A 16,872-nucleotide genomic window follows, 5' to 3' on the forward strand; every position below is an offset into this window, starting at 1 on the left:
CGCCTCCTCAGTGGGGCTGCCCGGCCCTGTCTCTGCTCCTTCATTTTGTCTTCCGTAGAATGTGAATCACAATGCTCCCCTCATAGATGCAATGCAGAGGTGATCTGTGTAAAGCCCTGGCATGGTTGCATGCCTCCAGGGATGGGACTTACTTCTGCCCCAGGCAGACCCATCTATTGTGAGGTGGCAATCTGCTTTGGGGGAGAAGGGAGAAAGTCACGGAAGGGTTAACCCAGGAGCTTATCAAGACGGGATTCTCCAGCGATATCACCACCTGCAGGCACCTATAGGAGGTCTTATGCCTATGGGGAATTAAGAGGTTCCCCATCCTGGAGCCTCCCAGTCCCCTGGCTTTAGGAAATCACAGTCTTCCTTCCTCCCGGATTTTACAAGCTCTTCCTCCCATCTGCGTCACACATCTCCTGCTGGAAGTCCTTCCAGATTATCCAGGTCAAAACCAATCCTGCCTTCTGTGGGTTCACCTAGCTCTGGACCTCTTGTATTATTTAATGATCAACAACGTGCGTGGCTCTTCCTCAGCCTTGAAGGCACTGAAGGATGGAGGATGGGACAGTGGGTGTGGCACTGAGGAAATGAGTTCTCGGCTGGCTTCCAATTGTGAGCCACCCTCAGCAAGCCTCCTCTCTTCCCTGAACCTCAGTGTCCCCATCTTCCTAGTGTGAGGGCTGAGTTTGGAGACCTCTGAGGGCCCTAGAGCTGTGCTGTTCACTATGGTTATGCTATTTTAATTAACTTCAAAGTGTTGAAAATCAAATAAATTTAAAAATCTAGTTCTTCAGTCACACTAGACAAGTCGCCACACGCGGCTAGTAGCTGCTGTAGGGGGCTGTGTAAATATAGATTATTTCCATCATCACAGAAAGTTCCATTGGACAATGCCCTAGGGTATCCTAGGGTGGCATTCTGCCTCTAGTACACTGGGGGAAGCAGCTTTCAGTCCCTGCTCCCCGCTAACTGGCATGATTCTGGGTCCAAGCCCTGGGTGAGCCACTGTGACGTACACAGAGTAAGTCTACCCTGCTGAGGCAACGGGGCCATGAAAAGGGTACTTAGACCCTGGAAGAGACAGCTTTGAAGTGTGAAGGTAGCCAAGGGCCCGGGGGAGGTGAATGCCCTGGGAGTATCTGCGAGGTGCTGGCAGTCTGCGTGGTGAACAAAGGCCATGTGGGCAAAGCAGTCAGACAAGCAAGGGGCCAAGCTCCACAGGCAAGGTCCAGGGAGGTTAGTGGGCATGCAGGGAGCACTGCAGTCAGAAGGAAGGTTAGGAACACGCCTGCACTTACATGATGACGGTTTTCTTGGGGACTTTAGTCTCCTGCTCAGTGACTACAAAGAAAACAGTCGGAATAGCGAGGGTTACAGATCAGCCGGTGTTTGGGGGCTGAGCTATCTGAGTGGCATGGCAGTGTAGTAACCTGCTCAGCTTAGGAAACTGGATCCAAACCCTGCCTGACTGTGTGGCCCTGGTAGCGATGTCTCAGCTTAGAGTCCCAGGTCCCTCATCTTTGAAATGGAGGTGATAATGCCTGCCTTGAGTGTCTGGGGAATGAGGAGTTGTGATAACAGTGTGTCCCACGTGAGGGAAGAATCCCTCTTGAGGGGTTCTTGCAGGAGCTTCAAGGAGAGTAAGGGCTCTGTCTAGGCTGCCCACACAGAAATCCAAGCTTTTCCTTCAGCCCATGTGCCCAGGGAGCCCTGTGAACTTGTCAGGCCTGAAGTTCCACTTTTCATAGAAACCGAGGCCTAGAGAGGGAAAAGGAATGGCCTGTGGCTGATAGCCAAACTGGGACCGGGGTGGCTGGTGCCTATTTCACAAAAAAAATCTAAAGACCAAAGGGCGTCTCTCCAGGGCAGAATGACTCCGGAGTCCTAGAGGTAGCACATCTGAGTCCTGTGGCATGAGACCACAGAAGTCCCTCTGGGAGTGACCTGAGGATGCCTGAGCAGGGTCCTGAGCTCTGAGTGAGCAGGGAAACCTAGGTCTTCCCATAGGAGCACCCCACAAATTCAACTGTCTCTTGACTTTCCTAGCTTTCCTCCTCGCTGGAGCCAGCAGGATACCGCCTGTGGTTCCCATTTTGCTGATAGGGGACCCACGTCCCAGGGACAGGGCGGGACCCACTGGGGACCTGGCAGCAACTACTCCCCACCATCTCGAGGCCTCTTCCTCTGTAGCTTTTGGACAGGGTGAGGCTTGGCACAGAGATGCCTCTCCCAGCCTTGCCCAGCTGGATAGCAGGCAGCCCACCAGCTACCAGCACCCATACATCTCAACAGTCCCTCTCGCCATCCTGTGGGGAAAATTGAGGGGGAGGCTCAAAAAAGTCCAGTGGCATGGCCTAGGGCGCACAGCCTCCTAGTCCCTGGTCGATGGGATTTTCTGCTCTGTTGCAGTGCCACATAGAAAAAGAACTTCCCTTAGATGACTGTGGGTATCTTAACCTCGTCTCCAGTTAGATGAACGTGAATTAAATGTACCAGCTGTGTCTGTATGGCACTTGGGAGCCACATTTACTGTGCGTGTTTGTGTGTGTCCATGCTAATGTGTGTGTCTGCATGCACACGTGTGTGTGCCCGTATGTGCTTGTGCAAGCTGCCTCCTGGAGAGAGGCGAGTCCACTGGAAGAGAGAATGGGATCCAGACAAAATATCCTGTGTGTTTAGACTTAGTCAGGCCCAGAGAGCACCAACTTGTTGTGGTCTGTAGGCCAAGCAGTGAGAGATCCAGGGCTCCTTGCCTCACCCTCCCTGACAGGGGCCTCATTCTGTTGCTTTTGGGGGGGGTGGCTAGGGCACCTGTGGGCTGCTACATTCCTGGCACCTTTGTTCCTGACCTAACCTGCCACCAGGTGGGCTCTGGGCTCCAGTGAGTACTGGCTGTGGAAGGGGTGCAGCTGTGCAAAGTGCGGCTCCTGGCCCTGCGCAGTTTCACAAGCGAAAGGGCAGCGCCCCACCCCACAGGGCCAGCCAGGGCCCGTTCTGGCTGCAGAACCACCGGGTTAATGATGAAGCGGCAGGATAGGGTTAGGAAGCAGGAGGCAGCGGGCTCCAATTCCAGGGTCTGTGAAGACTGGCCTCTCCTCATGAGGCACGAAGGCCATTTCCGGCACAGGTAGGCCGCCCGTCCTCCACACCCTGTGTCCACGGGACCTTGACAGAGACCCATCATGACAATGAAGTAAATAGCTCTGTAGGACGTGCTTGTCACCAGTCGAGAGGGTGTGCTGAGGTGCATGCTGAGCCCTGCTCTGTCCGACGTAAGATGCCACAGGGCAGGATAGAGGTGCCGGCAGATGCCATGGGGCCCTCCGATGGGAACCGGCTGGACCAGTGCCCTTTGGGGCTTGAGGAACAGGATCCCTGCCCACGAGGGAAGGAAGAGTCCCTAGAGGGCGTCAAAGCCCCCAAGGCTGAGCTCCTGGCGCCAGGTGGCCGACTCTGTGAGGGTCCAGACAGACAGCAGCCCCTGCACGTTGGGCCCTGGGAGGGATTGATCCGGTGGCTCCAGGCGTCAGAGAAGCCAACTTTCAGGACTTGGGAGGACACGTATCTCCCAGCCCATCCTACTGTGAGAGCTGCAGCTCCACCAGCTTTTCTAGTGCAGCTTCTGCTTGCATGCCCCCGAGGATGGGAGGCTCAACATCTGTCCTGGCAGCCCCTTCCGGGTAGGTGGTTCAGACTGGGAGAAACTCTCCCTGGGGCTGCTGCCTGCCCTGGGCCATCCCCGGGCTGGGCCCAGCTGGGACCCTGGAGCCAAGCGTGAGTGGAGGAGTGAGGCATCTTGCCACCCTTCACCTCCTGCCCGGGAGCACACGGCTCCCTGATGAGGCCCATTCTGCAGCCCAGACCCCTCGCAGCCTGGCCCAGGCCAGGCCAGGGAGGCCAAGCCACGGCATTCTCTCTGTTCCTCAGCCAGCCCCACCCGGTGTGGAAGGATCAGGCCCCTGACACCTGTTCCCTCTCCCAGGAGCCAAGTTGGGATCCAGCAGCCTGCTTCTGTGGAGCCGTCCCTCTTACCATCCCTGCCACCCATCCTATAATACCCCTCCGACCACTGCCTGGCCGGCTGCTCAGGACCCAGGTCTGGGCTTTGTATGCACTTGTTATTCCCCCAGGGATGGTAAGCAGGGCTTAGGGCCCCACCCCCAGCCCCTCGGACTGCCCCTCCAGCCTTCCCCAGGCTCTGGGTTCACAGCCCACCCTCCTCCGGCCCACATACATGCTGCTCCAGTCAGGAACTGGCAACCAGTGCTTGCCCCTCAACCTCTGAATCCCCTCCTCCGTGCTTGCTTCCCCTCATCCAGGAAGTGTGCTCTGATTAGAGGCGCTGACGGTTTCACCCCACCTGGCGCTGCCCAGGCATATGGCGGGTCCAGCCCAGGCCGAGACTGGCAGAGGAAGCACTCACCTTCCACGGCAGCGAGCTGCTCCACGTGGTGCTGTTCTCGGGCCTGCAGCGCCGGGCTCTGCATGAACAGCTCCGCGCCGCCCCGTTTGGAGCCCAGCCGGTTCACCAACTGCAGGACAGACAGCAGAGGCTCACTTAGAGCCCGTGGCTCCCCAGGGGGCCTGGGCAGTCTCTTGGAGGCCGTCCAGGCCAGCTGTAGCATGGGGGGCCCACCACGGCTGTTCCTAGAGCTGCAGAGCCTGACCACAGGGAAAAGGGTACCGGGCGAGCCACTGTGTCCCCAGCACTGACCAGGAGCTTCCTGTGATGGTGGGGACACTATCTGCTCTGTCCAGTGTAGTGGCCACATGGGCTCTGAGTACTTGAAATAGAAGTGAATCTTCACCTAGAGTTAACTTTAACTGATTTAAATTTAAATCACTGTGTGTGGACAACCGTGACCGAAATGGACAGCACAGGTCCAGAGCTGACATGGGTCCATTTTTTCCCTGAGAGTTGCCATGCGGAGCAGGCCCCACACTTCCCCCATGAAGGCTGCCGGCAGCAGCAGTAGCTAGCAGCCAGGAAGAACCACAGCCAGCACACACCTTCCCCAGACCATTGCCAGTTCCCCCCGGGCCACGAGGACTGAGGGGGCTCCACCCAGGGCCCGCTTCCTCAGTCCCTGTCTTCTCAACATGGACAGTGGGTGACAGTAGCCTGCTGTCCCCTCATCATGGACAATGGGTGACAGTGGCCTGCTGTCCCCTCATCATGGGCAGTGGGTGACAGTGGCCTGGTGTCCCCTCGTCATGGATGGTGGGTGACAGTGGTCTGCCGTCCCCTCTCTCATTGTGGTCAGGAATGGTGGTAACCAGGCAGGATCCCCAAGACAGGTCCCCTCAGCCCCCTCCCCCTGGACCCACCCTCCTCACCTCACACTCATAGAGGCCCAGGTCCTCCTTGCCAGCTGCCCGGATCTCCAACACCAGCAGGCCGCTGCGGGGCTCACTCAGGCTCTGGTATTTGCCCCCAGGGGTCAGCAGGGCCCCATCCTTGTACCACCTAAAGCCAACCCCGGGGGTGGTCAGGTGGGGTCTCCCCAGGTCCCCCATGCTCAGGACCCTCCCCTCACCCACCCTGCAGATCCAGATGTCCTTACAGAGGACACCCCTTACACCCCTCTTGGATGCCACCCACCCAACATCCTCTGTCCTCCTCGCTGCAGCTAGAGCTGTGTGCAGAACGTGCTGCAGCCCCATCACGCCCACTTCTCATCGGAAAGGCTGAGGTTCTGTGTCCAGCCTACCCCAACCCAGCGAACGGGCTGCCCACCCTCATTTTTCAGGCAGGCAGGATGGCCCCAGGGCAGGCCCACCTGCCCACCTCCACCCTGGCCCCAAGCTGCCTGGCCCACCTGATCTGAGGGTGTGGGACACCTTCGATGGTGCAGGTGATCTGGGCATCTTCTCCTTCCACAAAGGGCACTGCCCGGACCTTGTTCACAAACCGAGGCGGGACTGTAGGGTCCAGGGAATGTGGGGAGAGGGGAGAGAGACAGAGATTGAGAGATGGAGAAAGAGACAGAGACACAGAGAGAAAGAGATAGACAGATAGAGAGAGACACAGAAACAAAGAGATGCAGACAGAGGAACAGAGATACAGGGAGACAAAAAGACAGAGAGAGACAGAGACAGATAGAAGGAGAGAGACACAGAAATTGATACAGAAATACAGAGAAACAAAAAAGAGATGGAGGCAGAGAGATGGACAGATAGAGACATAGAGATACAGAGAGAGACAGAGAGAGACACCATGACGGAGCAGGACCCCACGCCCACCAGCGAGTCCCCCAACCTCAGTAAGATGTTCACACCCACCCCCTGCCAGCTCCATCCACAGGCCCGTGCCCCCCCCATGAGGGCTGATACCCTTCCAATGCCCAGAGGGTGGGGCCTGGGCACTCACACTCTGGCCTTCCCCCCAGGGCTCACCTTGCACCAAGATCTTGCCCAGGGAGCTGGCATTGCCAGCAGCACTGGCTGCAAAGCACATGTACTGGCCAGAGTCGACACCAGTCAGGTTGTCCAGGATGAGGGCACACGAGCCATCAGGGTCTTCAATGAGGATGTGATGAGGGTCCACGTCCACTGGCTTCCCATCTGGAAAGGAGAGGAGGGCCGTCACAGAGGGAACCCCATCAGGGACAAGAGACTGGGCCTGCCTGGGGGTCACAGTCGCAGGGTTTGATGGAGGAGGCTGTCCCTGCAACACAAGAGCCAGTGTGGGTTCCCTGCCGGGGTCTAGCCAGCCAAGCTGACCTGGAGCCCTGGATGGAGACGTGGGGCACCGCCCCCCATCTACTTCCCCAGACCTCATTGGGCACAGTGTAGCCTCTTAAAGGCAGGCTCTTAGCTGGAGGCAGGGGCCGGGCTGGAGGACCCAAACCCAAGGAGAGGACATCTCCTTCTGATAACCAGACCCTCAGTCACCTCACCAATGATTCTGCAACTATCCAGGGGCCTCCAAGGTACTGACCCCACCTAGTAGACATACTCGGACACCACCCATTTTTTTCTTTCTTTTTTTTTTTTTGTGGTACGCGGGCCTCTCACTGTTGTGGCCTCTCCCGCTGTGGAGCACAGGCTCTGGACGTGCAGGCTCAGCGGCCATGGCTCACGGGCCCAGCCGCTCCGCGGCATGTGGGACCTTCCCGGACCAGGGCACGAACCCGTGTCCCCTGCATCAGCAGGCGGACTCTCAACCACTGTGCCACCAGGGAAGCCCCCACCCATTTCTTTAATCACCCTCATCCAAATGCCCATCTAACATGTCCAGCTGTAACACGTTTCTTATCTGGGAGAGGGATGGTGAGATGTGCATCTTTCACTACAAAGAATTCTTTCCTCCATAAATATGTAAAATTTCATAGATGAACACTTTCCAATAACTCTGTACTTTCTGAACAAGGTTGTTTAAGTTATAACAGTTCATAAGCAGCACCTTGACTTCTGATTCACAGGGAAACTTAAGAAACAATTTAAAAATATATCCCCCCAAAAGCCTCCAGCTACCACCTCATTTCTCTGTGCCCCTGTATGATAATTCCAGGAAAGAGTTGTTCTCACTCTCTGTCTCCAGGTGCTTCCCTTTCCATCCTTTCCCAAACCCACACCTCTTGGCTTTCACCTCGCACACAAAACAGCCCTTGACAAGGCTACTGGTGACACTGTCAATCTGTGGTCAAATCTCAGTCTTCATCTTGCTGTCAGAAGACAATTCTCCATGGACTTCTGGCATTCCTGCACAGTCAGATCCTCTGGGCAAAGACACCTACCGCCAGCACTGACACCCCAGGAGCCATCCAGGGCAGCAGGAACAAGCCCTCACCTTCCTTCCCTATGAGACATTTGCTTGTCTTCCAGGGCCATAAATCACTTCTTGCTCTGGAGGGAAGGATGGGAAGATGTGCCAGTAGCCCCAGAAAAGCTCAGCATCTCCTAAAACTTGGGGGTTCTCTCTTGTGGTATGAAGCTGACATCTGGTCCCTGGATGTGCAGATCAAGGCATGGGCAGCCCACGCTGCTTTTGCTGTGAGAAACAGCCTTTGTCTCTGACCTGGGGTCTTGTGTCTTTTGTTTGTATCTGGCTGGTAGGCTGGCTTGCTGGCTTGCAAGCCAAGAAACATCTCACAGTTTCTGATCTGCAATTTTGGCAGCAAGGAAGGGATACCTGTCAGAGACACAGCATCCCAAAAGAGAAAGAAAGTGGCCCGTGGGCCAGTTAACAGAACATGAGGGAGGTCCACAGGAATCAGTGGTGAACATACTGACCACACTTCATGGTCAGCTGGGCAGGAAACAGCTATTTGCTGTGAATGGAGAGAAACTGAGCAGGTGGCTGCAATCTGAGCACTGAGAAGTGGGCTGAGAGACAGACACTTGAATAGTGCCTTGGTGGATGTACTCTTTCCTTGCAGCGGGGACACTGCTGGTTCAGCCTCAGGTCAGCCCCACTTCCCAACAAATATTAGAACCCATGCTGAGTCCCAGGAAGGTTCCATTCCCTTCTTACCCCAGTCACAGAAACACACACCTACACCGGGTGCAAAGAGAGAGCCATCACCAATCCTGAGGGGCAGAATGCAGGTAGGAGCAGGGCTAGAACTCAGGGGTGAGAGGCGTGGGCACCAAACACGTGCAGCATTCTTTTAGAGTTAACAATAAAGGACCTCAGTGCTTGCTGTGAACCCTGGCTCGGGACAACTCCCTGATATAGACAAACCTCTACAGGGAACCATCAATAGCTGGCACATGGGCTCGTGGCACCTGGATGGTGTCTAGAATGCTGGTGACACACTGGAGAAGGTGATCCAAAGAGATGTAAGTGCTTCCTGACAGGTGGCCCTGCCTCCTTGGAAAACCCACTCAGCCCTTATGGGAAGACCCAGAAAGAGGATGGGAGGTGTTTCCATGGCTCTGGGCCAGTGGAAACCCCTGCTAAGTGGATCCCATCCAAAAGGTCACCACCATGCAAGTTAAACCACAGCCAGGCAAGGGGCACAGAGCCCCTGAGAACAATGTGATGTGGTTTTTAAGTCAAGCGGTCCCTGAAGCTAAAACAGATGGGATCAGTAGTGACAATCTTGCTGCCCGTTTAGGGCTTTGAGTGAGCCCAAAACACTGGATATTACTGAGCTATGGAAGTGTGTCTTGTTCCATCCCTGGCCCCTTCCTCGTCCTCCACCTTCACCTCTGTTTAAGAGAAAAATAATCAGAAGATGGGGCTTCCCTGGTGGCGCAGTGGTTGAGAGTCCGCCTGCCGATGCAGGGGACACAGGTTCGTGCCCCGGTCCGGGAAGATCCCATGTGCCGCGGAGCGGATGGTCCCGTGAGCCATGGCCGCTGAGCCTGTGCGTCCGGAGCCTGTGCTCCGCAACGGGAGAGGCCACAACAGTGAGAGGCCCGTGTACCGCAAAAAAAAAAAAAAAAAAAAAAAAATCAGAAGTGGGCCTTCGTCTCCCTGTGCCCAGAGGGACCAGAGGCCCTACATGCGCATCTGATATGCCAGGCACCTGAGGCAGGGGGAGAACTTAGATTTTGATGGCTCTGCTGGACACAGGCATCTGATTCCACTGATGGGATATTGAGCAAGGTTCCCAGAGAGCAGGAAAAGTAATGTCACCTTGGGGTCAAGTCAGGGTGCTGTGACTGTGGCTTCTACCTCCGTTCGGAATTCCCTGCGCCACACAAGGGCGGGGACACCCTACACTTGGATAGGTGGCTATAGAGCATGTAACCAGGTCCAGCCCAGCAACCTGTCACTTCCCAAGATTGCCAACAGAACCCCAGGAGGAGAAAGGAAGTTCCAGGCCTCCTGGGTGATGTGAAAGGAGCCAAGCTAACGAGAGAGGCCGAGTCCAAAATCAACAGCCAGAGAGAGTGGTGGCTGGCAGGAGATTGTCACCAGCCCAATCCAGTCACCGGTCCTGTGGCTCCAGCTGGCTTGGACAGGGTGGCTGTAATAGGGTCTGCTGTGCAGGCTAACAGCTCCTGGTGGGAGTCCTGGGCATTGCAGCCACCCGCTTTTCCTTCCTGCTGGCATGCAAGGACCAAGACCAGAGGTCCCTGCATTCGCATGGGCATGATCTCTAATACACATCGCTGGTGCTCTCTGCTCCCTGCTGGCTGCCCCCCCGAGGGGGGGCGTGGATCAGGACTTGGCCCTCACCCCTGACACTCAAGCTTCTGCCAAACGAATGACATTTTGCTGGCTGGTGAGTCTGATTTCTCCTGCCAGATGCTACTTTTCCTGGCAAAGGTTATGTGCTCACTGACCTTGAGATGTTGTGAACGCCCTGGCTATGTGGTTTGACACTTAACAGGCTATAGACAGGTGGGTTGAAGACACCCTTCCTTGGGTCCGTGAACCATGGAGGCAAAGTGAGGCCACTGATAGGGCTCCCACCAGGGTTCCTGTGTGGAGCCGTTGCATTGCACGTGGCACTGACTTCCAGTGAATGCCAGACAGGGGACTGCTGAGAGAGGCTCTGAGATGAGGGGGGTGCACATCACTTGGGGTGGACCCCCCATCTGGCAGATGGGTGCCTCTCAGGGCCATCTGTGGTGTTTCCAACTGAGATGCTGCTTTAGGTCGGTGAACGGCCAGCTCTGGCCACACCACATGGCTGTGTACGCTGCCTGGACCACCTGCGGTTTGAGAACCTGTGTCGTCTCTCACAGAAGCTGCCCAGCATGAATTGACCGTCTGACTGTCCCTTGCCTCCTCTACTCACTGGACACAGCTGTCCTCAGAGGGGTCAAAGCCTGCAAGCTGCTCACAGGGTAATGGTCAGTGGATTGTCTGGATACAGCTGGGAACCTGGGATCCCACTCTGACTGTTCCTGGGCATGGTGCATCCCTCATTCCCCTCAGATGCAGCCCAGCGGGCACACTTTCCTGGGGGCAGCCCAGCTGAAAGGTGGCGGCTGAGAGGCTCATTCTTACTTCTAAATAACTTTTATGGGATGGCTTTGTCTCTCTGGACACATCGTCACAGGTGCAAGTTTGGGGTGTGAGAAGGGATGGCAGGGAAATGGAGCTGCACTACATATGGGTTCTGTGAGGCAGCTGGGAAGGGAGCTCCACAGACCCCAGGACCCCACAGACTCCAGAAGGACGATCCCCAGGCTGCTGCGGGGGACCAGCTGCTGCTCCACTGACTCTGGCCTGAAGCTCTGACAGTGGGACTGGGACGGCCTCTCTTTCATGTCCCAGCAAAGTGCCCCTGCATGTCTTCTCCAGCCCCATTCTTAGCCATTCGTGGGTGAACAAATGCCCCAGCTGGCTGTGAACAAGCAGGACAGGAGGACTGACTTCCCTGGGACAGCTCCTCCAAAACCAGGACTGGACTCGGCTACTGGGACTGAACTAAGGATTCAGGACTTACCTGCTAGCCCGGAGGAGACCTACCTGCCAGCCAGGTGAGGCCTAATAAGAGTATCTTGGTTTACCTGGGAACCTGGACCACGCCAGATGGTCTATGCCACACTGTGATTTAGGGTGGGGGCTTTAGGCCATACTGCATCAGCTTGACCTCAGAGGGGCCAGAGATTGAGGTCAGCCATGCAGGTGGTCAGCCTACGTGAATGCCCCAACAGAAACCCTGGACAACAAGGCTCAACAAGTGAGCGTCCCTGGTTGGCCACACTCCGTGTGATGGCACACATCTGTACTGACAGAAACAGGCATGTCCACACAACTCCACTGGGGGGACATCTGGACCATACCTGGATCCCCAACTGGACCCCACCCCATGTGCCTCTTCCCTTTTACTGCAGTAAACCAGAACCCTGAGTGGAACGGCTCTGCTGAGTTCTGTGAGTCCTAGTGAATCACTGAACCTGAAGGCGGTTATGGGACCCCCAACCTTGCAGTTCGTGTCCAGTGAGAATGGTCTTGGGCTCCTGACCTCGGTGTTCCTGGGGACCCCCAAACTTTGCAGCTCCCATCACACACAGAGTCAAATCTGAGACCCACACGGCAGCCCTCAAGGCCCAGCATTCCTCAGCCTCATTCCCCACTACACCTGCCTCAGCGCCTCCCCCTCCCCTGTCCTCCTGGAGCCTCACTGCCAACATGTCTGCATGATGACTACTCTCTGCCCTTCACTCTGCCTTATTTCTCTGGCTGGTCACAAATATTACACATTTGTCTATGTGCTTGTCATCTGTCTCCTCTCCTAGAAGGTCAGCCTCCTTGGACAAGGTTGATCTGCCTGTTCACTGCACCTTCCCTGCACCTGGAATGGTACCTGGGCACTCAGCACAAACATGGCAAATGAGAGAGCTAATGAGTGAGATTCGGTGGTGGGCAGAGTCACTGCGTCAGAAACACGGTGCATACCTAAGCAGCCTCCGCCTCTGTCCCACCTCATCCACCCGTGCACGCTGGCCAGCCTGTCTTTGATTCAGGAGCAGGAGACTGGAACAGGAGGCCTGTCTCTTGTGTCCAGCCCCTCGGCCAACCCCACCCTGGATCCCTGGTCCCCTGCCCAGCCTGATTCCCTCTGGGCAGCTCTTGCTTGTTGCAAGATCGGTATCCACTGGCCCCCAAAGGCCTACCTTTATACCAGCTCACGATGGGCTTGGGTGTGCCCGTCACACGGCAGGCTAGTTTGACTGTCTCGCCCAGCTCAGCCGTGCAGTCGGCCAGCTCCTCTTCAAATTCCGGGGGGCCTGGGGATACATACACAGGGCCTGGAGCACTCACCCGTCCCCTCAGGTGCACACCTGGCAGGGCCAGAGCCCCATGACCAAGGATGTGGTTGCAACAGATACCACCCCTTGTGAGCCTTTATGGGCCTGGATGGGCATTAGGGTGAGCGACACAGGTTGGCTGTATACTGGGGAGTGGTAGGGACTGTGGAAAAAAGAGGGCATGTTGAAATGGGATCCTCTCTCCTGTTCTAAGCGAGGAACTTCCAGGCCCTTCACATTTCTAACACAGTCTGGGCACCTGCCTTGTGCTGGAAAGCCCCCAGTGAACCTCGAGGCTCCCCTCAATTCTGGTCAGGGCCAGCCCTACACTCTGACTAAGGGCTCCCGAGAGGCTGGGCTAACCAAGGGTAGAGAGAGCCACTTGCCCCAGAATCGAGCCCCTTCCCTTGTGCCTGCCCAGGTAAGGGCAGGGTGCCAGGGCTCAGGACCTGCCAACCTGGGTGCCCGCAAGCCAGACCGCCAGGCTTAAAGGTTCAGCCTCCCATCCAGCCTCGCCTCATGAGCCCAGGCACTCACGCCACACGGGCAGGGCCAGGCGCTGCTGGATGCCACAGATCTCCTTCACCCAGGAGTTCTTGGTGATGACCGTCCGCGCCTGCAGCAGGTACTTGCGTACTGAGTCCTCCCGCTCGTGCCAAACCTCGAAGGCACGGTCATCGCCCTCCACCTTGTCGTTCAGGTCGATGCTGCTCAGCTGTGGGGGGAGGATGCAGGCTGACTGCCCGGATGCAGGCTGAGCCATGGTCACCCAGGACTGGGCTGCAGGACCGGCCAGCAGCCTCCACCTGCCTGCACATCCTGCATGGCCTCCCTCTGCCCACCCAGGCTCCGCTGGCACCCTGCAAACCTTCATCATGTTCCGGAAGACGTAGCTGAAGGTGTCAGTGCGTGAGTCCCGCTTGGGCTTGCAGACCACCAGGTGGTGGCGGAACAGGAAGACATGCCGGTGGTGGCCCTTCCACGGCATCCGCGCACCCGGTGTCCCCTCCCACACAATGAAGTGGCCCTGGGAGAGCGGTGAGCCTGTGGTCAGCCATGCCCAGCCTGGAGTCCAGCCCTCCACAAGCCCTGGCCACCTGCCCAGGCCCTCCACTGCACCCCTAGCCCCAGACCTGGCGGATGGGCTCGCCTAGAGCCTCCAGGGTGCCCGGGTAGTTCTCCATGAGCGACACGTGCAGCTGGTTCTCAGCACGCTGCGGCAGGGCTGACACCACTGCGTAGGCCTGCTCCAGCAGTGCACAGTTCTGTCCATTCCGCGCCTTGTTGCGGATCAGCTCCTGGGGGAGACTGCGGGTCAGGGCGAGACCTGGGGTGGCTGGGCATGGGGGTGGCCCCGCAGCCCCTGGCCGGCCGTGCCTACCTTGAGGAGGGCCTGGTACTGCTGGACCCGTTCCACCGGCTGCTCCAGGAAGTGCTGCAGGGACGGCGGGGGTGGCTGCGAAGGATCTGCGGCTGACAGCACCTCCTCAGTGTATTTCTGTGGAAATCGCAGGGCTGGGTTCAGGGCGGGGGGGCGGGCGGGCACAGCCTCCAGATGGCTTATGTCCCCAGAGCCTCAGAGCTGGTGGATCAGGGTCCCACACACAGACCCTCCTCCCCAGGTGGGCCCCACCGCTGCCCCAGGTGATGGCTGGTGTCACTGTCTAACAGGTGAGCAGAGCTTGGGGTTGGGGGGGGGTGACCCTGCCCGCTTTTCTAAGCTAGGGGCCAGGGGGCCTGGGCAGGCTGAAGTGGGGCCTGAGCAGGGTCAGGGAAGATGATCTGAGATCTGGAAGCCAGCATCAAGCCTGGCAAGTGGAGGCAGGGCTGACGGGCAGAGGAGCACCTTGTAGAACTCCTGCACGGCCGTGCTGACCATCACCGACTCAGCCTGCACTCGGCCCACCAGGAACTCCAGATACTTCTCAAAGGCTGCCTGGTTCTTGATGAAGCACATGGCCACGTCGTCATCCGTGTCACAGCTATGCAGCTCCTGTGAGAAGCTGCCATGGAGGGGAACAGTGGTCAGGTGAGGGCTGACATCAGGACCCTCACCCACGACCCACAACCCAGCCCCAAACCCTCAGGTTTGGGAAGAAACAGGCTCCTTCCCAGGGCCGGGCTCCTGTGGATGACAGTGAGTGTTCTGGGCTGTGAGGGCCACGCATATGTGGTACTTCAGGGCGTGCACTTATGTGCAGGGGTGCAAGCACGTAAGGGAGCATGTGTCTGTGGGTGTACATGTATTTGTGTGTGTGCCATGTACATGTATGCCCACATGTGAAAGGCTGTGTGTGAGTATGCAGGCATGCACATGTACTTGTGTGTGCCCATGTACATGTGTACACACATTTCTGGGGTATGTCTGTGTACTTGGGTTGCAGTGGGTAGGTGTGTCACAGGCACTTCCAGGGATAAGCCAGGTGCACGTGCCTGTGTTCCTGGGGACATGTGTGTACAGGAGTGTGGTGCATCAGTGGGTGAATCGAGTCATCAAAGGTTCTGTCTCTTCTCGACTCCTGCCCACTCTCCTGAAGTACAGTCCTGTCGGTACACACATGTGCGAGTGTGAGCATCCACGTGTGTATGCACATGTGTGGTGTGTGTCCGTGTGTGTAGGCGTGTGTCTTGTGCATGTATGACTTGTATGTGCACACATGTATCTACACATGTGAACAGTGTGTCCAAGTGTGTGTCCAAGCATGTGTGTGTATACATGCATGTACACACAGACCGGGGAATAGCCTTGAGGCCCACCCTGCATGCCCACCTTCTATGGAAGTGACTGATGTCCTGCACATTTCGGAAGATGACTGCCTTCTGGCTGGCCACGGCCGTGGGCACGTGGGGGCAGTGGTCCAGGTACTGCATGTGGTGGTTCTGCAGGAACTGCAGCTTGCCCACAAAGGCCTGCTCCGAGCTCAGCAGCTCCTGGATGATGGAGCTGGGTGGGGAGACAGCCATGAGGGGAAGACCCAGGAGCTTAGCTGCTGAACCGGGCACTTCCAAGTCACGTGCATCCTGCTGCCCACTTTCAGAATGGGCCTGGCAAGCTGGGAGAGGGAGGGCACCCTCACACACCAGGCAGCCCCACCACATGAGGTTTCCAGGCAAGGTCCCGCCAGCTAGAGGCAAGCCCCACGGGACTTGGGTGTAATTAGCATCCTGGAGGCCCCCCACAGGAACCCAACTTCCCACAGTTCCTGCCCGGTGGCCCCTCACCTCAGCCTCGTCTTGTACTCATCCTCCGACACAGCCTCCCCGGGGAACTCAGGGGCCTCAGCTGGCCCCCACTCAGGTGACAGCTGGTGAGAGACAGGAGAGGGTCATAGACAGCTTGAGCACTAGCCTGTCCTTCCAGGGCGAGGCTCCCGCCTTCATGGGGAACGGGGGTACAACCCCAGGACCACCCTTCCAGCCATCCAGGTACCTTGAGCCGCTTGTCCAGGTAGGCAGGAGACACCCAGCCTTGCCGAGAGAGGCTGGACTTGGTGGGTTTGGTGCGCACAAGCCAGCGCAGCGGGTGCGCCGAGTCCAGTACCTCCACATACTGGCCCTCCCGCAGCGAGATGGCGTCCTGCTCAGCCCCCAGGGGCAGGTAGTCAGCCGTGACCACATAGATGTCAAAGATCTGGGGGGGAAGTCACTGAGTCAGACCTGGAGAGGGGCCCGTGGGCCTCCTAAGGCCCCAGGCTACAAGGCCTCTGGAATTAAGTGGAAAAGAAGCAGCCATCCTGAGATTCCACGAAGTTCTAGAACAGGCTCAACCCATCTCTACTGATGGAAATCCTACCGGGAGTGCCAGGTGGCCCACCCCAAAGGGACAAGGAGGAACCTCTGGGGTGCTGGGGGTGTCCTGGGTCGCAGTGGTGATATTGGCCACTCAGGTGTGTGCCCACCTCCTCTGCCCCAGCTCCCCTGGCCCCCTACACCAACTCCACCTTCACCCTGTCCCTGACACTCTCATACGCCCTTGCCCACCCTGCCCCACCCCTCGCCTGCCCATGCACCTCTCCCCGGTAGTCTCCATCCTCGGACTCTGAGGATGACTCCTGGACGCTGGAAGAGGGGCGTGACCGGCCATGCCGGGGGGATGCGGACGGCGTCTTGGACTCCTCATCGCTGTCACCTCCAGGCACCTGCAGCGTGGCTGGGGGACACAGGGCACATGATGACTTCGAAGGGCCTGCCCCCCATGCCGCCCTC

The 16,872-nt window shown here is 57.5% G+C and overlaps 1 protein-coding gene across 3 annotated transcripts in view; it reads right to left on the reverse strand.

Moving 5' to 3' along the window:
• Window positions 1–16,872, reverse strand: part of OBSCN (obscurin, cytoskeletal calmodulin and titin-interacting RhoGEF) — a 146,700-nt gene that overhangs the window by 12,655 nt on the left and 117,173 nt on the right. For 2 of the 3 annotated variants that reach the window (XM_049708315.1, XM_049708316.1), the window contains exons 73-87: window positions 16,677–16,816; window positions 16,097–16,297; window positions 15,889–15,971; window positions 15,437–15,610; window positions 14,513–14,669; window positions 14,048–14,164; window positions 13,800–13,964; window positions 13,535–13,693; window positions 13,204–13,381; window positions 12,532–12,645; window positions 6,403–6,570; window positions 5,826–5,928; window positions 5,344–5,473; window positions 4,430–4,538; window positions 1,305–1,347 (exon numbers count right to left, since the gene is read on the reverse strand). In XM_049708315.1, the coding sequence (XP_049564272.1) occupies window positions 1,305–1,347; window positions 4,430–4,538; window positions 5,344–5,473; window positions 5,826–5,928; window positions 6,403–6,570; window positions 12,532–12,645; window positions 13,204–13,381; window positions 13,535–13,693; window positions 13,800–13,964; window positions 14,048–14,164; window positions 14,513–14,669; window positions 15,437–15,610; window positions 15,889–15,971; window positions 16,097–16,297; window positions 16,677–16,816 (2,041 nt within the window). The remainder of the gene's footprint in view (window positions 1–1,304; window positions 1,348–4,429; window positions 4,539–5,343; window positions 5,474–5,825; window positions 5,929–6,402; window positions 6,571–12,531; window positions 12,646–13,203; window positions 13,382–13,534; window positions 13,694–13,799; window positions 13,965–14,047; window positions 14,165–14,512; window positions 14,670–15,436; window positions 15,611–15,888; window positions 15,972–16,096; window positions 16,298–16,676; window positions 16,817–16,872) is intronic. The other variant, XM_049708314.1, reaches the window with a different exon arrangement.

The sequence above is a fragment of the Orcinus orca genome, chromosome 3, assembly GCF_937001465.1.
Source record: "Orcinus orca chromosome 3, mOrcOrc1.1, whole genome shotgun sequence".
In the NCBI taxonomy this organism is placed as follows: Eukaryota; Metazoa; Chordata; class Mammalia; order Artiodactyla; family Delphinidae; genus Orcinus; species Orcinus orca.